Here is a 22,459-nt window from a genome sequence, read left to right as displayed (position 1 = left end):
TTTTCTTCTGTTTTGCTCTAGGGAATCATATACAGTACGTGCTTAATTTGACTAATGCAGGAAGTAATGATGCAACACACTGGCAACAGGTAAGAAACCACAAGCAAGGTGAGTACCCTTCCTACCTGTCAAACACTTAAGGATCCTTATGGAACTTCACGTAAATCAAAAGAAATACTACAACTGTAGGTTTTTCATGAAAACCCTCACAATTACATACGTAGTTTTAAAAGCCAAAACAACTCACAGTTATCTCCATCTAGTTAGTTTTTGATCAGAAAATTACTTAAGGGTGGATTATGTAAAGTACTGCAAAACAAGATCATTGCCAGAAGCTAAATATAAAAAAAAAACATAGAACAAAAAGAAGGCTCTTGATATATTTCTTGTAGTACATATAGACTGGCAGTACATGAACTTCCTTCTCAATTCCAAGTAGGTTTAATTCCTTTTCCGGGAAACTTTATCTGTGGTATTCATGGCAGAACATCATTAATATAGGAGATTATAAAAACAGTATTTGAACCATTGAATGGTTCTAATGATTGGTTATTATCATAATAAGTGTATGATAATGTATTTTCAAAACCATATTATTCTCAAATATTTGAATGTAAAGCCACTACATATTTTATATCATTTCTAAAAAACAAAAACCAAAGCATTTAAATGGCTTTTTGTAAGCGATTAGCAAGTACATGATGCAAGTTATATTTGTAAATTAAGTAAAACAGCATAGCAAAAAGCAGTCTTTCCCCCAAGGCATACGTCAGATATTTTTATTGCACAATACATACATTTCTAGTCTCCATATCAGTGGCTGGTACACGCAATCAGACAAGCTCTGTCACTCTCCACAGAGAGCTTAGAGGATTGTATCAGGGTTGCTGTCCTTGCCATTGTTTTTACTGCCACTAACCTATCCTGGCAACACTTCAACATGGATGATATCCAGACAACAAATAAATAAACCTGCTGAGGTCAGCCAAAGTTCAAGCTCTGCTAGATCACAGATCAATTAACCCCGTGCTTTTTTGCTTGTTTTAAGGCTAATAACGGAACCCTCTTTGAGGTGTAAGGGAATTGCTATGATATATTTTTTTACTTTTGTCACTTCTATAAAAAAACATATAAATCGTATGTCTGTATTCTGACTGGTGAATGTGTTCTGTGTACAATTGTTATGGTTGTAACAGTCTAACGTTCTTCACAATTTACTATTTTAAGTCACAACACAACAGTGAATGTGAGCACATGATACTGCAGCCCAAGGCCAAAGCTTTAAGACAGATGAAATTGTACTTACAAAACAGAAGTCCAAAGATCACAACTGACAAAAAAAATAAACACAATAAGATTGCACAATGTACATTTTTTAATACATCAGGCAAGTATAAACGTTCAAAACTTTGTAATTTACTCTTTTAATCAGCAGTTGAACAATAACTTGCAAAAATTTAATTTTAAAATAATTGCAATAATGTATGTGACATGGTTATGTTAATAAAAACAGTTACAGTACCCTGTAGTGCTTATTGGTCAGAAATTTTAAAAAATAAATGCCTGTTGGTTATTGAAAATACTACTGAGAGTTTTGTTTTTGAAAAAATCATTCTTAAATCATTAGATCTATAGTTCTATTATAATATGTCTGTACAATATTTGGTAGATGCATTGGCACCCTGTTATCCTGTCAGATATCAAAACAAGGCTGGGCCCAAGCAACACCAGGATGGGAAAACTCCAAGGAAAACCATGTTACTGTCATGTTAATAATGAACAAGTAGGTGGCACCCTTCCCCGTGGAACAGAATTTCTAATCCAAGTGCCCAAGTGTGGCAACTAGGGACACTATTGCCGCAGGAGGTACTGTGCTTTGAATGGTAAAGATCCCATGCCACTTTTCATTAGGCTTTGAGGGACTAAACCCCAGGGTTCTGGCTAACATCGGTCCTCAAAACTGTTGCTATTACCCCCGTGCCAAAGAAGCCTAACATGGCTCTTGACAATCTTAACAACTTTCGCCCCATCTCCAACTTACCCTTTCTCTCTAAAATTCTAGAACGTGCGGTCACACTTCAGTTACATAACCACCTCATGACAAACAACCTTTTCGAACCCCTCCAATCTGGCTTCCGTCAACTTCACAGCACAGAAACCGCCCTAGTCAAAGTCACCAACGATCTCCTAATAGCTTCTGATTCTGGTTCTCTTTCCATACTCATCCTTCTTGATCTCAGTGCTGCCTTTGACACTGTTGACCATAACATCTTACTTTCTCGTCTCAAGACTGTGTTTGGAGTCTCCGACACTGCCCTCAAATGGTTTAAGTCTTACCTCACTGATCGCTGTCACTTTGTCTCTCTCAATGGGTACAGGTCTGAAATTGGTCTTGTCAAGTCTGGTGTCCCCCAGGGCTCAATACTGGGCCCCTTGCTCTTCAGCATTTACATGTTCCCACTTGGTCAGTTTTTAAGATCACGATACTCAATATACATCCATACCAAACCCGACACTAATGTGGCTTTCTCTATTCTAATTGCATCTCTGACATAAAAATTTGGATGACTCAAAACTTCCTTCATCTTAACTGTGAAAAGACTGAAGTCATGCTTATATGTACCCCCCATCAACTTCGTAAAGCCAGTCCTGTAACCCTGTCTGTAGATGGCTCTGTACTTGAGCTTCAATCAAAATTGAAAAATCTTGGGGTTATATTCAATTCTGGCTTAACATACGACCCACATGTACAGCATACTGTCAAAACATCTTTTTTTCACCTTAGAAATATCGCAAGACTACGCCCTATGCTATCATTGACTGTGGCTGAAAAGCTGATCAACATATTTGTATTCTCTCGAATTGACTACTGCAATGCTCTCCTCCCGGGGTATCTAAATCTACTCTGAACAAGCTGCAGTATGTCCAAAATTCAGCAGCCAGAATCCTGACCAGGTCTAGTGCAAGTGTTCACATTACTCCTCTCCTGGAGTCCTTGCACTGGCTTCCAGTCAAATTCCGCGTAGACTTTAAAATCCTCATGCTTTACATGGCTAGGCACCTCAATACCTGTCTGAACTTTTATCGCTGTACTCCCCACCTCGCAACCTCCGCTCTTCTACATTGTATGGGCGACAGGGCCTTCTCCTGCTATGCCCCCAAGCTTTGGAACTTTGCCCAATGATATTAGAGAGTCACCTTCTCTAAACTCCTTCAAATCCAGACTCAAAACCTTCTTCTTCAGAAAAACCTTTACTTAACTGGTTCCATTCTTCACCCCTCTGCTCTTCTTAATACCACCTTCCACGGTCTCCTCTATTGTTATTGTTGTATTGTTGTAATTATAATTGTGTCCTATCTTGTGAAATCTTCTTATTTATTGTTGTAGTCTTCTTATTTATTGTTATTGTCATCCTGTAAAGCTCTTTAAAAAAGCCACCTTAAAAGGCGCTATATAAAATAAAGTTTATTATTATTATTATCTTCTGAATTTACACAATCTAGCCTCCCTAAAGTTTCCCTTTTTATTCAAAGTAGTTTCTCCACCTCTCCATCTGAACCTGTATAGTGGCACTGCTGCAGTATTATGACTGCTGTGCATCAGCAGTGCATCAGCACTGACTTTATTCAGTGATGAATTAAGTTGGTATGAAAAGCACTTTGTGATCTATTAGGATGAAAACAGCTATATAATTGCAAAGAATTATTACTAATAAATTAAAACTTTAGTACTTCAATCATGTGTCATACAGCGTTGAAGTGAATGGCTTTTCTGATTTATGTTACAATAAGGTAGTGTAAGAGAGCAGCCCTGTCTGGACCACATTTCCCAGAAACCTCTGGGGGAATGAGCTGCTGCTCCCAGTCAGAAAGCTTAAAAACCAGGAAGCAGAGGCTTTTTGCATTAGTCAATCTACTGTATGGAAGTACCAGGCAGATCCTCTGTAATTCACACTTACAAGAGGGAGGGGAGATAGAAGCGACCCACTAAGTGACAAGGAATTGTGAGTTTTGAGAACTTTGGAAGTACATGATTGTGAAGAGTCTCAGAGGGAGAGAGTAGTTTTGAGGAGAACTGTGGAGAGAGACTGAATTGTTCTGAAGCTTTTAAGCTGCCCAGTATGATAGAGAGGGATGCTGTACAAAGGTTTACCAGAAGTTGAAAAGGGAGCACAGGGTTTTCTTTGGGTGTTGGTTTGGTTTCTTTACTCCCTGCACTGTCAACTTTAAAACTTACAGATGAGTTTGAGCTGTCTGTTGTCCTGCCTATATAAAAGATCCTGTTATGATACAACTGTGACACACAATGGGCTGATCAGTTGCTGGAGGAAAAAACAGTAGGGTACAGAAAAAAATGAAAGAATACTGAAGAAAATCTAATGAGGTAACTGAGATTTAAAAAATAATGTGAAAGTAATATGGATGGGTATCAGAAATAAAAGGTCAAAACTCTGAATAACTCTCCGAGTAATGAAAAACACAGCTGACGGAGAGTCAGTTCAACAAACTGCAGGCAGCAATCGTACTGTAAACACCATATCTATTCAGTATTTCCATGTTCCCACTTGGTCAGTTAATTCAGACCATATGATTTTAAATATCACATCTATGCTGATGATCAAATCTACATCCATACTAAACCTAAAACTGAAGCACATGTTTCTGCACTGTATAACAGCATCTTGGACATAAAATTCTGGATGACTCAAAATTTCCTTCATTTAAGCTGCGACAAGACTGAAGTCATGCTTCATGGCACCTCCCATCAACTTTGTAAATCTAATGCAGTAACCTTGTCTGTGAATTTGACTGTACTTGAATTTCAATCTAAACTGAAGATCTTGGGAGCGAAATTTGATCCAGGCATGACTTTTGACCTACACGTGCAAACTATTGTGAAAACATCATTCTTCCAACTCAGAAATATCGTCAGACTATGTTCTATGTTGTCTCCGACTGTAGCTGAACAGCTGGTCAACACTTTTGACTTCTCTGGAACTGATTACTGTAATGCCCTACTTACTGGGGCACCTACTGTATATCCACACTAAATAAACTTCAGTATGTCCAGAATTTTTCAGCCAGAATTCTGATCATGCCTTGAGCAAGTAATCACATTACTTCTCTCCTGGAGTCCTTGCACTGGCTTTCCATCAGGATTCGTGTCGACTTCAAAATCCTCATGCTAAGCTATAAGGCTCTGCATGGCTTGTCACCTTGGAACCCATCTGACTAATTATCTTCCTACTCACCATCTCACAATCTTCGTTCCTCTGACTCTGGTCTCCTGTTTGTCCCCAAAGTCCCTCTACATGCAACAGGTAACAGAGCCTTCTCTTGTTATGCCCCAAGGCTCTGGAATTCTATCTCTAAGGATATCAGGGCGACACCTACCCTGAGCGTATTCAAATACACTCTTCTTCAGAAAGGCTTTTATTGTAATTGGTATTTTGTGTCTGCTCCTTGCATTTTCTCCTGTACTGTATTTCTAACCCCTTGTGTTTCTTTGTGCTAAATACATTTCCTATCTTTGTTAATGTTTTCATTTGTAAAGCACTTTAAGAAGATACTTTAAAGTATTATTATAAGATCTAATATTTATCTGATGGCAACTGCATGTTGTGGTAGATGTCCCCATAGATGTTTCATTAAATTTTGCAGAACTTTAAAACCTCATGAGCTTTCAAAACTAAGGTGAATAAAAGGAAGTGATCTGATTTTAACTAAAGGAGCAAACCATGTATGGCAATTAAAGTACACTACTATGATGTCAAACTGAATAGCACTATTCCTGCCACATTCAAGCTGAGGGAGAAAAACTGCATACACGAAATAACCACAAAAAATATTCACTATGAATCTCACTGACTACATGACTATTGCATTTGTCTGTTGTGTTTCTTGTTTGTCAGTCTCAAAACAATACTTTGTACAATCCAGCATTTTAGTTTTGAGCATTCCTGAAACCTGTTAAGAGTACCAAAAAAGTAGTTAACCTCCTTTGGACTGAAACATCTAGGAGAGATGATGAATAAATTTGTCAGTGGTTTTGCTCTTCAACTCTTCAAGCACATTAAAGCAGGTTTACCGATAAACTAAAGACATCGGACAGTGTACATATTAAATTGACACAATACTCACCTCTGCAACTCTAATTAGGACAAAAACTATTATACATTTTTTATTCTTACATGAAATACTGCTATTTACACTTTTCAGTTTAGAAAAGAACCACTACATCACTGTACTTGACAGTTTTCATTTGAGTTTTCAGAAGTCATAATCTGTCTCCGTTTCTCTTTTTGTTCAGGTGATTTCTTTGGGCTTAGAGATCTCTTGCTTGTCCTTACTTCCATGTTGCTGACAGGACTCTTGAAGCCTTAGGGATGTGTGAAATTGGTGATACATTTTCTAATTTTCATCTTAAAAATGCACGTTGGAAAAAGTAAACCACTCACCATCATATGCAACTTACTAAGCCATAAACCGAAAAAAGTAAAAAATAGAAAGTTTAATCCTCAGTGTGTTCTTAACTGGTAGCAGTGGGTAGGTAGACAGGCCAATAAAAAGACTGGAAACCTTTGCCTGCTTTCATGTGGAAGGCTTAGTGTTAGTGGCTATGTCTTCACTTCTGTTATTTTACAATCACTGTTTCTCTAAGGGTTATTTTACAATCACTGTTTCTCTAAGGTTATTTAACACTTTTGCCTTTAGAGCTGCTTTAAAAAAATAACTTTAGGGACTTCTTATGAGTAAGCAAATTCAATTTCTCCTAAATGGTAATTCAAAGGAAAGTCACAAAACCAGCAGTTGGAAGTAACCAATCATGAATAACTGGAATAATCATTCCATTTTTTTTATTATAAAGAGACTGAAAGCACTGTTGTGTGTCCAGTAAAATGAATTAACACAATCTGAGTTATATTGAATACATTTCTCATTTTGCATTACCCCTTTTGTGAAATTATGAAATTATATTTCATAATTATAAAGAACATATTTTTACGTGTTCGACACAGTAGTATGCAAATTGTTCAACACAAATTGTTCAATTATCTGCAGCTTTGTACAATATTCATAACTGGCATTTAGTTGTATAATTTCAAAAAGACTACAAATACATAGATTTACAGAGCCTAGGCATAGGTAAACTGTACAAAATTCTCAGAAAGCACTATGAAAAACATGCAAACTGATGAGGATAGTCAACAAACTCCATAGGGTCCATATTGCTTTATTGACCACGCCAAGGCAATATTGTGATATCTATTCTAGATGCCTTTATTTTTTGATAATTAAATTTAATCATTTTTTTAAAACCTTTCTTCTGCATTGTCTGAATGGTGAGTTTATTCCTGGATACAGAAAATCATACATACATATGACCTCAAGCATACATTTCCATTTTTGCATCATATCACTTCAGTTCTATTCATTTAACTAGAGACATTAGAAGCAACATGAAGAGAAAACTCAAGTTTTAGTGATAACCCTCTAGAAAAAGGAATTCTTTGAAAAAAACAATTTTAATAAAAAGTGATTTTTCTAAACATGGTAGGTGGGGTCAAAACTGCAAAAATAAATTTACAATGACCACAATGTGTTTTGTTATTGTGAGGGTTGTCATTTGAAAGCCATTTGATTTTAAACTAAGAGACACTTGTGAGTATTTATATTTGTCAGTAGGTGGGATAATCTATGGTTTATTTGCACTACTGATCCAGCATGCAGTGGCATACATATTCAAGTGAATACATTTGACTAGGTTATTTTATGATTCTTGGTGTCAAACAACAATTGGTTGAGCAATGAAAATAAAGTGCTAAACTTTTCTAGACTTATATTCCTGGTCTTCCTTGAATACAAACTACTCACCTCACCTGCTCTGCTGTGTTCATTATGTTGAACAGAATAGAAACATAGCATTGTGCTCACCTGAGCAAAGAGGTACGACATTACAGAATCATCAAGGACTGGGCTCTCTGAACCCTTCATCACCCCATATCGATATGCTCTGATGGATCCATTGCTGTACCAGTCAGGGAAATAATACCTGTTTGAAAGAGAAGGGTTATAACATTAAATGGACCTGCTGTCCTCTAATGTAAATTACTGTAAATACAGGTAGTGGAAAAGAAAGAAACGCCTGTAAAGTCAGTTAAAATCACTGTGGGTCAACATGCGTGGCCAATACAGCCTCACATGCACTAATTTGTCTGTCAAGAACATGGTTAAGGATGATTCATTCAAACTATATCACAGCTCAGATGTGCAATTCAATTCAATTTATTTTTATATAGTGTCTTTCACAGCAAGGTTGCCCCCAATGCACTTAAAAAAGCTTGTGCTCTTTGCACAACTGGACTCAAAAACATCCATGACTAGGCTTGATGAGTCGTTTTTGTGCACTGCAACCCACTATGGTATCTCACTCTATGGTATTCTTGACAGACCTTTTTTGATAAAACTGGCTTCTCATGCTTCAGGTTGAAATTTGCAGTCAACTGACCTTCCGTTTGGTCTCCTGTCACAATCCTAAAGTATGTATATTGACCCACTGTTGATCTTTGTTGATGATGTCTTTACTTTAGAGTTCCATGCTGACATCACCTTAGAAACTGTGGCTTCTGAAGCATCTGTTGACACTTTTGCCACACATGTCCCAATAACCATTCCTCTTTCAATGCCAGGGAGGTAGGACTTCTCTTGCAGCCAAGCTAGTAATAAGTATAGTCAACAAGGCATGTCCAACACTTTTATACTTTATCCTAAGCTTAATGGGATGTTACTTGCTTAATTAATGCTTGAACCACACTGGAGTGGGAGCCCTTGCTTTCAATATACCTTCTGTCCCTCATTAACCCAGGTGTTTCTATTTTTTTGTCCATTACCTGTAACTGTATGGCATTGAGATGTAGGATAAAAAATATTTTCTGGTATTTTACAACTAAACTGAAAATAAGGCTTTGTTTTTTCTAATACTAGGTGGTATTCCACTAAATATATCACCTAAATCTAACATCAACCACTTGTCTATACTGTCTATTTTTTATTTGTTAACCAATTCTATGAATATCTACTGCATGTTTTGGCAGATTTTCAGACTTTCAAGGGTATTTTTTGAAAGCTAGCAGATTCTTATTTCTCCTCTTACCTGATTCTGAATAGCACAGTTTCACAAGAGGCTTCATCCACATGGAAGACATGGTTGGGTGGGTACCAATTACGGTCGCATTCTCTCATAAGGCCAAACATGTTGAGATACACTGGGGTGACTCCTGAAAGTAAAAGGAAGAATATGTAAATTATACAACACAAAAGAATACTTAATTTGGTCAAGAAGATTACCCTGCACTTGTAATCCTCTTAAATCTTGTGTGAACAGCTCCTGCAAATTGATCTTACGCCTCTGAAAAGCAGATCCACTTCACTTCAATATCTAATCAAGTCAACTAGACAAGAGAGCGAGGTGTAAAGGAAGTTGTCTATCCGAACACTGAATGCCAAAATCCCACTTGCCTTTTTGTTCTCTTGACTGAGTGAAGGATAAATAATAAATTTAGTAAACAACAGCATCTACTGCTTCCCTGCTTAGAATAATGCTGGCATTTTAAACTGGTTAAACATCATTAACTTCACTGGCAAAGTGGCATCATAACACCCTGATGATTGGTAGAACTGGTAAGGAATCTAGCAAAAGAAGGAGGACCTATCCTATATTTGTGCATAGACAGTGCACTGTCTACACACCAGGGAATTATCGCAGATAGAGTACCTTGTATTTAGTTATTTGAAGGAAAGAGCACACTTTTTTTAACGTAACATTTGTCAAATATATTGGATGAAGGTATCATACAAATACACAAATTCACAAGACCAATACCTCAGATTTGCAACGCAAGTAAGTAAAACTAAGGTCACTATTTTACAAAAGTAAATGTTTATTAAAAAAGTATTATTTAAAAAACCTTTTATTAAACTTATGCAGGCATATTAATATTGAATATTGTATACTATACTATAATTTTAGATGGGTGCATGTATGCATGTATTATTAAGAAATCATGGTAAAGAGATTCACAAATTCAAAAAATATACCAATTGATGAATATATTTACACTTGCAGCTACAAATCAAAACTCCCAGCAAAACCATACGTTTTTCATTTAAACCAATGCACAGAGTGTTGCTCACATGGTTATATACACATTCCATGAGCAAAATAACTACAATCACAATGTGTCCTGGCAGATAAATGTATTGCCATGAAGGTATGTGCATGGGCACCAGTTCCCAGAGTCATAGGCAACTTGATGGGACTCAATCTACCATTATTCCAATCCATCAGGTTATAGCTGGTTACAACTTAATCAGCAAAAGCATCAGATACATCAGAATTCATATTTTATGTCACGTCCAATTTTCTAGAGTAATTGAAGACAATGATTACAAAAACACACTGCACTAAAAACAACGCCAGTCCACACAATCATATAAACAAGAATTTGTAATTGCACTTGTAACTTGTAATTCTACAGCTCTTGTCGCAAATCGAATACTTTGTCACCATCTGCTGTGTTTAATCACGGTCAGGGACCAAATACACCATAAGGTAAAGTTCTGTACAAAAGTGTAGGCACCTTAAGTGGAAAGAAGTACAACAAAAGAAGTTTGTTGTACAAACTTAAACATGACATCTTTCTGCAACTTATAATGCACAATTAGTATTTATTGACAGTTTTGTAGATATTCAAAATAATAAAATAATGAATATGGCACGTACAAAAGCACCCTAGCAGTCAATACTTAGCAACATCTGTATCGGCAGAAACTACAGCTTCCAAACATTTCCTGTTGCCATCTAAGAGTCTTCAGATTCTTACTTTTGGATTTTTTTCACTACTCTTCCCTGCAGAAATGTTCTAGCTCAGAAATATTCTTAGGTCTTCTTGCAAAAATTATTTAACACGAAAATTAAGCTGTTTACATCTCCCGCCTGAGAACATTCACCCTTTGCTACCCAACGCAGAAACACAGCCACTAACTAGCAAAGAGAGGACATTAGCTAGCCAATATGATAAAGAAATAAATGATTATTTTGTTAATTTCTTTTGCACACTTATTTGAACATTTCCATCGATTGTACAAGCACTTGGAAACTGTCCGATCCCTAGTTCATCAGGCATTTTCTTTTACGCTGCAGGCATTCTCCCAGTCTGGCACGGTCTGTGTCTTCTAGGATATAATGCCAGCGAACCATCTGACACCCCTCTGATTGGAGAAAAAAGACGTGCTGGTTTGCTATACATACAGTATTGTACCAGGAAGAGGAAAATACCTGTGAAACCGGTTTAATTTGTCACAGCCAGCACTCCCGCAGAGAGGGGGGTTGTACTCGCAGTGTATACAGTAGATGGGAAAGCCAGAGCCAACCTCTACGCCGCCCACGTGTTATGCTCTTCGTTAATGTCTAAGCCAGAACACATCATTATATCTCATTTTGTATTTCTTAAAAAAAAAAGCGTTTGCCCAGCCTAACAGTATTGTTGTTATTGTTTTTAACCTGTAAAGCGCTTTGAGGAGCCACCTTTAAAGGCGCCATATACAATAAAGTTCATTATTATTACTATTGTTAATTTGCTGGACAGAGTGGTGAACATTATTACACAGAAGACAAAGATAGCGATTTCATTGCATTGTGCTGATGTAATACAGTTTTAAATAATTAAAAGTCTAAACAGTATCAGCTTTATTTATGGGTTTTAAATAAAGGCGATTTAAACGCGATTTAAATCAATATAAATGTTTATATTGTAATGCCTAGGTGACTATTCATTGTTATTAAAATGACTTAAATTCGATCATGTTGTGACATTTAGAAATATAAATTTGTTTGGTGCGAGTGAGGTTTTAATTAATCTCTGACTCAGGAAACGTTTCATTTTTTCAAAGAAATTCATTGCTCCAGTGGGATTCGATCACAGACCGTGTGAGGTGGGAGTCAGGAACCTAACCCACAGCGCCACCGGAAATTATTAATTTCTTTAGATACGCGATTCCATATTATATTCCCTTTTAATCAAATTCTAAAAGTATGCTTGTTGACTCCGGTATCACGTTAGTTAAAGACTTCGATGCTTAATGTTTAGGGAGAAATGGAATACTGGTGTGTATGTTTTCTTTAAAGTACCGAGACCAGCCATATACTGTATGTTTAAGTTCCAAAATTAATATCGTTTAAGGCCTTCACACGCGTTACAGTATGCTCCTATTCTTTTTATGCTCAGGTACTAAGATTTCCCTTCAGTGGTAAAATTCCATATAAATATTCAATACTTAAACGGGCACAGTTAAGACATTAAATATACATATACATACTGTATACAGTACAGTTTGCATACGGTAATATGTTTATGTTCTTAAATCAATCTCTTTTATGAGCATGTGAAAGGCATGGTGAATCGATTCTCAAAAATTACTGTACTTTGCATGATTGGAAACAAATGCGTGATTACGAAATGCTGTGGTGTTACTTTTACAAAGACGGTCCATGAAAAAAAGAATGTGGACCAGGACAATACTTTGTTTACAGCCTGTCCAAGGTCATTCATTATTAATACTATTAGTAATATCTTCGTTAAAGACTTTGATGGCGACAGCTCAAACATGAGAGGTTGAGCTTTATTAGCTCCACCTTGCGGAAATTCCAGATACTATTATTTTAATTGCGGTATTATAGGAGAATTTACGGTAACTCGTGGTATACAGCGTAAAGCGCACCGCAAAATAATGCGGTATCGCCCGCGCATTTTGAATGGCTAAATCTGTAGGTTTAACTTTGTACCCCGTAGAGGTTATGTCACCTTCATGTTCATTTTGTTGAAATACAATTTAACCAGGGCTGCCTAACTTTTGCACACAAGTGTTGAAATAACATCCAGATATGTTTTAAACATATTCCCTTAATTTCCAACTTAATTTACTTAACTTAAGTAAATCATAAATATAGTATCATCATCTGAACTGTGGATAAATACTGTACATTGTGATTTCATGTATGTATTATATTATACTACATTCTGTGTACACACAAAAATAGTATAATATTTATATGTTGGAATTGAAAAGGGCATTCTAGTTATTGAAAAGCTGATGTAACAAGCATTAGGAAACTAGAAAATAATCACTTGACTTTCTATTTCTATTTAATAGTTAACCACTGCAAACCACCTGTCTGCTTTGCAAATCATTAACAATTGCTATAATAATGACATGTTTGCCCTTCACTTTTAATTGTACGCATTCCACATATGAAGGAGAAAAGGCTTACAATATGGTATGCAGACCTTAAGGCAATGTGATCAAGCAAATGTTTGGATTGCCAAAAATGAAGTACTACTGCTGTGGCACAGCAGAGAATCTTTTTTTTCCCTTTGAACCGAAACTCCGCTCATCATCACTAGAATCCATTCAGCTCTCCTCTTACCATCTTGACGGCCGCGTGGGAATGTAATTACAAGATTGTGGCCAACAGCTGCTTCCAGCAAAACAGGCTGCTAAATATGATGCCCATGCAGATATGATGCCCATGCAGATTTCCATGCGTTTGTTCATAGAACCTCATCTGTGGCTCGCAATCCAAGACACTACTTCTTTTTCTCTCTAGTAGAGAAAAAAATTGATTAAATCTGTTCTCAGAGCATTTTGGGCTCTCTTCTTAAAAAAAAAACTTTACAGTCCCACATCGATATTCGCCAGAGATATCGACAAAACATCACGGTTAAAGCGCAGCTGGGAACACTGTCTAAACAATGAAAAATATGCTTCAATACGACTCCCAGATGAGGGCACAGAATGGTTGTTGTATCCTGCATATAGGTTGAATATTGTTGAAGGAATTCTTGTGGCAAGTGAGGAAGAGGAGCCTCATTTTGAACCAATGCATCTTCCTCTAGAAGAAACCGACGGGATAACAGTTGTCAAGGTGTAGGTAACTGATGTACTTCAGTCATTTTTCAACTTATTTGCGAAGTATACTCATCCCCAGAGTTTTCAACATAAATAAAATGTTGATATAATAAACATTAGGTACTTATAATACAGTGAGCTTATTTTACAGTACATCATTCCTTCTGGAATTTCATGTTTGCGAAATAAACTGGCTTTTGGTTTCCCCCTTTTCAGTCTTTCAACAAGCTTCAATTGCTTGTCAGCTATCATTCTGTCTTTTGGAAGTCAATACTGCAGGCCTGCTAACTTACTATTGAACGGTGATCCCTGAGTATATTAGAAGAACGTGGTAGATAGCATGTGCCATATCCTTTTCCAGGGTTTCTGAGGTTGAGAAGGTTTTAGAAGAGTTCATAAAAACACTTGGCAAAACTAGAGAACCCAACAATATATTGTACTTAAATAAAAAATAACTACAGACTCTACCCTCTATGTTGAAATTAAATCAAACATACCCATCACGGGGAACATGATAATTTCCACAGTATATGGAGGCGCATCATACCAAGGTTGCATACAAATGACACTGTTCTCTTAAATTATACAAATGTGTGAATTTTAATTTGGTTTGACAAGTTTATCTGTTCCTCATTCACACATCGCTCTGAGGTTTCTCAATAACCACTCAACAATGAACAGATTCTGATGGGCATGAAAGTTCAGAGGTAAACAAATAGTCAAGACATTCACTAGAAATGTTTTTCATCAGAGATGGGTCCACATAAAGAAAACAGTGAGGAAAATCTGTGACTTTTCTCTCCCAACACAAGACTTCAAAGAAGTCACATGACAAAATTATCTTGATAAATATTACAATTTACCTCAAACTGTCTGGTTTTGGAAAAAGAGCACCTTTACATATGAGGGTGACCAAAGGATAATTAAATCTGGTTCATAGTTAAAACTGATTAATATCAGGGTCTTTTACCCTTCACACTTAATATCACTTTTTAATTTTCAGAAAAAGCAGCTCTTTCTTCTGTCGAAAATATAAAACAGCAAAATAATGGAAACACCACATGAAAAATAAGTTTAACTTTGAAGTAACTAAATCACAAATTCAAATGCAGATGCAAAGGTGAGTCATATTAGGTTGATTGCCAATTAGCAGTATGCGTCAGCTATAAAAGAGGTCTGACAATCAGTACTTTGATATGCAAGTTCTCAAACAACATGAGGCCACTAACAGATTTCCTAAGAGGCCAAACAGTCGGTGCCCGAATTGCAGGTGCATCGGTCACACAAACTGCAAAATTATTTAATGTGTCAAGGGGAACAGTCTCAATAATGACACCATATGCCAAACATGGACAAACTACATCGGCAAAGAGGAACAGTGGTCGCAAGTCGAAGCTCACTGACAGGGATAGACAGACACTTCAAAGGATAGTTGCTAAATGCCACAAAAGTACAGCCTTACAAATTACCACAGAATTGAATCAGCACCTCTGTGACCCAATCTCAACAAAAACTGTACGTCGTGAGCTTCACAAAGCTGGAATTTATGGCAGGGCTGCCATTCGGAAACCGCTTGTATCCAATAACAACGCACAAAACCTGGTGGGAGGAGCACGAAACCTGGACCCCTGAGCAATGGAAAAAAGTAATATGGTCTGATAAGTCATCTCAACCTATTACCTACATCCGGACGGGTTTGTTTGGAGAAAGCCAAGGGATGCCTTCAACCGACAATGTCTGTTGCCAACTGTTAAACATGGTGGGGGATCTGTAATAGTATGGGCAGCCATCTTATGGGAGTCATTAGGTCCAATGATTGCTCTGCATGGTCGTATAATGGCCAAAGAATATGAGGCCATTTTACAGCTGCACCCTATGGTGCAAACACTGTTCCCTAATGATGGTCCCATATTCCAGGATGATAATGCCCCCATATACACTGCTAAACAAATTCAAGAGTGGTTTCATGAACACCATGATGAAGTCAAACGCCTTCCATAGTCTCCCCAATTACCAGATCTAAACATCATTGAACCTTTATAGGAAGTTCTGGAGAGCAAAGTGCAAAGTAGATTTCCACCTCCTTCATCCCTCAAAGGCCTGGAGGCTTTTCTTCTTGAAGAATGGTGCAATATCCTACTACACACAGTTTAGGACTTGTATGACAGCATTCCAAGAAGAATTATAGCTGTTCTTAAGGCAAAGGGTGGTCATACTCCTTATTAGGTCCTTGATATTAATATATTGTTGTTAAGTGTTTACGTTTTTTTGTCCACATCCTGTAAAGTACATTCCTAGGGTAAGTGCCCTTTCTTGTTTTTTCAATATTTAAACCATTGTTTTCTGTGCCTGTTACCATGAACACCCAGCTCTCCTGCTCCAATCCCCCAGCACCCTTATGTTTTGACCAAATCTTTTATGTGTAAGGTGCCAGCCCTCTTTCTGACTTTGCATGTGGGTGCTGGTGTCGTTGATACTGTTTACACAAACACAGTCATGTACTGCTGCTCAGCTAATCCACCATGGCCTTCAGTATGCATAATGCCAGCAGGCAGGGCAACATTCCAAGGTTAACAGAAGCACCTGGCTGATTGCCACACACACTCCTAATACAGAGCCCACTTAATGTATAAACACCAGCTTAAGGCATCTGGTTTAAATGAACTGAGAAACACAGTTACGCCAGAAGTACAGAGTCTGTTTTACTTTTAAGACTTTAGAAGATGGAGGAGCTAGTCAAATGCATTTAATTAAAGTTGCAGTACAGTAAGGCTGTATTTATAATGCAGTGAACAGATTAATATAGATTGATGCGGTACACAAAATCAGCATTTTAACACTGCTCTGTTTGAAAGGCTGAATTTTAATAAATCCTGTTAAAATGTCATTTCAATCTGAGTCTTTGCACCAGCATAAAAAATCAGCTCTAATTTTTCATCTTAAAAAGACAAATATTCCTTAGAATGCTTTAGGCATAGAGCATTACAACTATTAAACTCAGATATAATAATATTTCGCATCTAAGTGAAAGGGAACATTCATGTGTTATCTGTTGCATCTTTTACTCCAAATAAGGAAACTTTCTATGGATGCATATAAGTGTTTTTTTACATTCTGGTATAGCACTAGCTATAGGCTGGTTTTAGTACACTATGGTTGTTATAATCCCCCTATCAGTGTAATCCATATTTGGCAGATAATAAACCAAGTGTTTGTGTGCACATCCATTGAGTAATAGATCCTTAGTTCTGTATGGGCTGGTGTACTTAACCATTACTTAACCAGAGGTTTCCATTATTTCTATTGTTTATTCATTAGAACTCCTGGAACAGTTTTAATCCAAAACAATGTACGTATTAATCTCAGTGACAAACAGGGGCCCAAAAACCATATTTCACTCTCGGCTGATGGCAGTCAGTTCCACACATTCTAAACGTATTTGATAACTCTGATAGTAGACTCTCTTTATAACAATATGAAACAAATGCTCAAAATCAGTCCTCATGTCTCTTAAACACACTGCTAGGATATACCTATTCAGGGACAGTCATTTTAACCCATTTTAAAGAATTTTCAGCAGGATCATAAACAGAACATGCTCAAGGCAATGAAATCATGATTTCAAAATTATTTGACCACTGACAATTAGATAAGGGGGTCTTAATTAAAACCATTTTACATCCCTCATTGTTACATGCAGTGTTTTTATCTCTCTGTAGATGTGGCTTGCCATTGTGAATGAGGATGGAAGGGAGGGGTTGATTTGTTCTGGTTTTTGGCTACTATATCATACAGTTGTATTGTTTATAAATGAAATAATAAAAAATATCTAAAATGATTGAGAGGATATCCATTATAAAATGAATATACTTTCTCACATTGATTGCTTATCTACTATGATCCCCATTTCATTCCAACCAAACTACCCAGAAAAAATGACATTTTGTGTAATTATTTTTCTTTGGAATTATATGAAGTCAAAGATCTAATTGTCACAGCCTTACAGTGCTCCAAAGCTTTTGGACTTTTCAGTTCAGGTTGCATTCCAAGGACCATTTAGTTTCTGCTCCTGAGGACAAGATCTGTCCCTTTGAAGGATGGTAGAACAACTTCACTGGTATGACAGAAATGGCCCCATAGGTCAGGGTCTCAGCCCTTGGTCTACCCACCCTGGTCTCTACACTCTTGGCGATATGGCATATGTACGTTGCAAGACCTGAGCAGGCTTTCTCAGTCTTTAATTACTTAGTTATCCTGATTGGGATGGAGACTGGGAAAAAGTTTTCTTCCATCAGCAAGTTTACAACACTGAGAATGTATACAACACCATACCAAAGGTTCCAGATTAAACTGGAGTAAACTGGAGTACCTCATGAGCACAAATGTCAAAGCTGTGAGTACCTTGAGAGCAAATGTACTGGGTTTTTTGCATGCTCCAGAAAATCTAAAAAAATAAGAGGAAGGACTTATTCACGTATAAACTACATTTATTTCATTTGCATAAAACCACTTATTTTTCCACATTACATAATGTTGCTAGGAACTACTAAATTCAATGAATTCAACAATTTTTCTTAGAAACTTAATTTATCTTGTATTCGGCTCACAGAAAGACTATCTTGTATTGCTACAAGTCCCCTGTAGCACATCTAGGATACAAATACATTGGTGAACTCTAATTGGTCTCACTAATTGGTCAGAAGGTCACTGATGAAAAGCTTCTGCATGGCTTATTGTGCAATACCACAGAAAAAATGACCAAAGAGTTACGTTTAAACTCAACCAGATAATTACAATGTACAAAATGTTAATACAAGCTTAAATAATTTTCAGACCACAACAGTTATTTTTGACTATTTTTAGTAGAAGCCCACATGTCAAAAGCATACCACTCACTGAGCTCTAATTCAGGAAATTAATCATCTATCCTCACAAAATATGTGACAAACAATGTTTATTGTATTAACCACTTTGTCATTCATTTCTCACAGCTGTTTCATTCAGTTGCTGCAGTGAACATCTTCCCCAAGGTATTAAGAGCACCTTGATAACATCTCCTGATAAGTGGATGGTTCTGTATGTGAAGGGTTAAGCATAAGGACACAACTAAGTTTGTGTCCAACTGTACCAATTTCTTCCTTTCTTCCTTTCTCATTTCTTTTGTTCTGCCTCTCTAATTCAAGTGAGAATGGCCCTGTACTGATACAAGGTCAAGTGTAGTGAAATATTACTTCCTTATTTGTTGTATGTGCACAGCATGGAGGTAACCATGTTACTCTTTCTGTAATAGAAGATGTTTGGATGTGTAAGACTCTTTTAAGATTATATGAACAGTTCCACACGAGACGTGACCATTCAGGCCATCTAGGTCTATGGCAGTTACAGTTTATTGATTCAAGGATCTCATCCAGCAGTACTTAAAAGATTATTTTGAAGCACTGGTTTCAAAATAATGGCTTTGCACCCTGTTCCATACTCCCAGAACCCTTTGGTGCCTTCTGTTCTCAGTGTCTGTCCTTACCGTTTAACCATTACCATTAAATCAGTGTATTGATCCATAGCAAGACACAGTGAGGAAAACATGTTGTTCTATATTCCTATTGTAAGAGGACCAGAGGAAGGGTCATCCAGGACAGGTATTTTAGGAACGATCTGCTCACTATACTTGACTTAGACCTGACCAAGATGGCCGCTAAGAGAAACCAGCTGACCCGCAGATGGAAAGGGCTCAGTCTGAAAGACAACAAGACGCAGGTGGGTCTCATCAGGAAACAAAATATATATGCCCCGGAAACAGTGAACCGGCGCGGAAGCCAGTAGGTGAATGCGTTTTGGAGAAGATAGGGGAGTTTGGTTGGAGTGAATAAAGATTTAAGGACAACGGATTTTCGGAATAAATAAAGGATAATGGTATACGGATTGTGATTTGGGCTCGGCACGGATTTGTTGGATTTTGCGAACTTTTGGAACACGGACTGAACAAGGACAGAGAAAACAGATTGCGGACTGGTTCGGAAGACGGACGAACGAAAGAAAAGGAAGAAACCTCACGAAAATAAAAGAAGAGTTTGTGGTGTGAGTACTTTCGTACTTATTACATTTATCTATTCCCCCAGAGACACCACACTATATAAAGCCTTTGCTTTTGCTAGTGTCGTTGGACAAGAAGATGGCACACTACCCTCCAGAAAATCCTTTCCAAACCAGTGCCCCCATTATACAGCATTGAGTAAAAACAGTAAAAGAACCTGTGTATCGTGTATTTTTAGAACCTTCTCCTTCCTTTGTGGATAATACACAGGCCAATGGCTAGCTTTCTTGTTGTTATCCAAACTAAATTAGCAAAACAACTGTTAAATAAATGTATTTAAAAACAGATGAACATAGCCTTGACCACTTTAAGGCTTCCTAAACTGTCGCAGAGCAGCGGCCAGTCTAGTTTCTGGCATCAAACAGGTTGAGAAATCCTGTTCTAGATTAAATTAAATCAGCATGAACACCTAAGTGTTTTTAAAGGTAATTTCATCAAGGATATTTTTGATACCAGTATGTAACACTCTTAATAAGGTAATCATAATAACTACTATAATGACTCTTTAGCCCAGAATTAGGTCATTGGAAAATCAATTATCACCAAGCACAGTGAAAACAATGTCTTTACAGAACAGGGTAGGGTGGGTACTCTAAAGTACACTTCCTAGCCTTACCTCTGGTTTACAGGCATTGAGTCATAATCCCACAATTAGTACCTTCTCAGCCTTAGCCAAGGATATATATGAGATATCTTAGCTTGTGATTTCTCCTCTGATACTGAACAGCCTACCACCAACAACAAATCATCCATGAGGTAACTTATATTCACAACAGTCTACTTACAGTAGGTAAAACACTTTATTTTACATAACATATTGTTGTATGAAATTAAACCCTATTATGTGAAAAATGTTAGTATTGCTGCACCAGGAAGTAACTCTTATCATAATACATTTTAAAAAATGCTAAAGCAACTGAAACTAATGTACAAAAACACATATTTTCCAAAACACATATTCTAAAAATATGATAACTAGATTACCAGTAATACAGAGGGATTCTGCTGGGGATAACCACTTTGCAATTAAAAGTTAAAACATGAAAAAGTATCCTGAACCTATTATATATTCCTAAATAAAGCACGCCTCTTTAATTTTATTCAGAGCAATTTCTCTTAATTAAACAAATGTAATCTTTAGTCATTAAAAAAAATCAACTGGAACATAATTTTGTATTTTGCGAACTAAAAGTATTTTTTAAACAGTATGTAACTTTATATTTTCAAATGTATTCGCTAATATATAATAATATTAGAATAGTCATAAAAAAACGTTTGCATGCTATGCATTTTAAAAATGGGAATTAGGAGAACTTGATATCAGGATGTGTAGATTTTCTATATCCACTGTATGTGCTGTGCATAACATTAAATTTTCATCTGCAAAGGTGTTTAGACTACCTTTTTAGAATTGATAAATTATGCTGTCATAAGCCCAATTAAAAGTGTGCATACATTATTAAATGCATTTAAAAAAGACAACTGCTATACTTCTGTCTAGCCAGGTATAAGTACAGTATATTAACTGTTTAACAGATACAATCCTCAAATATGTTTTCAAAAAGCAATACTGACTTTGTGTGAGCTGCTCAGTTAAAATGGCAATTCAAATTGTTATGGAATGTGTCTTCCTGAAATCTAAGGATCTTTTTTAAAGAAAAAACACACAAATGGATATGCTCATTTCAATCTAAGGATCTTTTTTTAAAGAAAAAACACACAAATGGATATGCTCATTTCAGTTGCCCCTTTTCTCTTTGGGTTTTTTTCATTATCATCATGACGGGTCTACTGTTCTATCTTTCTTTTTTACTCACCACATGCTTTTGCTGCATCGATACATATCTCCTCCGCCACATACTCTCCTGGAATGTAGCCCAGAGTCTTCCCATCTGTCCCATCCTGGGTGTGGTAGAGATAGACCTTCAGCATGGAGTCGGCCTGCTTTGGGACATGGGGACTCCTGTGGACATCACCATTTTGGTGAGGTGTGGGGCATGTGGACATCTCCATGTCGATCATACAGGCCATAGATCTCTAGACGATCACATTCACCTGAAACATAAACAGATGTGGCTGGTCAAATATTTTTTTTAACCCTATTATGCTAAAGGCCTTCAATGCGTTATAACCCACTCTAATCTCATTTTTTTATTCTAGCTGAATGAATTACTGAAATGGTACTAGTTAGAGGAAGGCCTGCAACTAGATGCGGGAGCTCAAGGCCATGACACCTCCACTGCAACCAGAAATTTCAAACACACCTTGACTACAACTACTATCAGCATGAAGTGGTGGATTTTGAAGACTCCATCCTCTGGAACAACTGTAATTTATAGAAGAGACAATGAGACAAAGGTGAGGCTAAGCTGACTGATATTGTTGATTGTTCACAGGCTC

At 36.9% G+C, this 22,459-nt stretch overlaps 1 protein-coding gene across 5 annotated transcripts in view; it reads right to left on the bottom strand.

Moving 5' to 3' along the window:
- jak2a (Janus kinase 2a) overlaps nucleotides 1-22,459 on the bottom strand; it is a 102,995-nt gene that overhangs the window by 29,822 nt on the left and 50,714 nt on the right. For 4 of the 5 annotated variants that reach the window (XM_069187133.1, XM_069187130.1, XM_069187131.1 and 1 more), the window contains 3 exons: nucleotides 21,877-22,114; nucleotides 9,155-9,278; nucleotides 7,936-8,053 (listed from right to left, as the gene is read on the bottom strand). In XM_069187133.1, the coding sequence (XP_069043234.1) occupies nucleotides 7,936-8,053; nucleotides 9,155-9,278; nucleotides 21,877-22,090 (456 nt within the window). In that variant the 5' untranslated portion in view covers nucleotides 22,091-22,114. Of the gene's footprint in view, nucleotides 1-7,935; nucleotides 8,054-9,154; nucleotides 9,279-21,876; nucleotides 22,115-22,323; nucleotides 22,386-22,459 lie in introns of all 5 variants that reach the window. The other variant, XM_069187132.1, reaches the window with a different exon arrangement.

The sequence above is a fragment of the Lepisosteus oculatus genome, chromosome 3, assembly GCF_040954835.1.
Source record: "Lepisosteus oculatus isolate fLepOcu1 chromosome 3, fLepOcu1.hap2, whole genome shotgun sequence".
Classification (NCBI taxonomy): domain Eukaryota; kingdom Metazoa; phylum Chordata; class Actinopteri; order Semionotiformes; family Lepisosteidae; genus Lepisosteus; species Lepisosteus oculatus.
The sequence above is the reverse complement of the archived record's forward strand: the minus strand, read 5'-3'. Positions and strand labels throughout refer to the sequence as shown.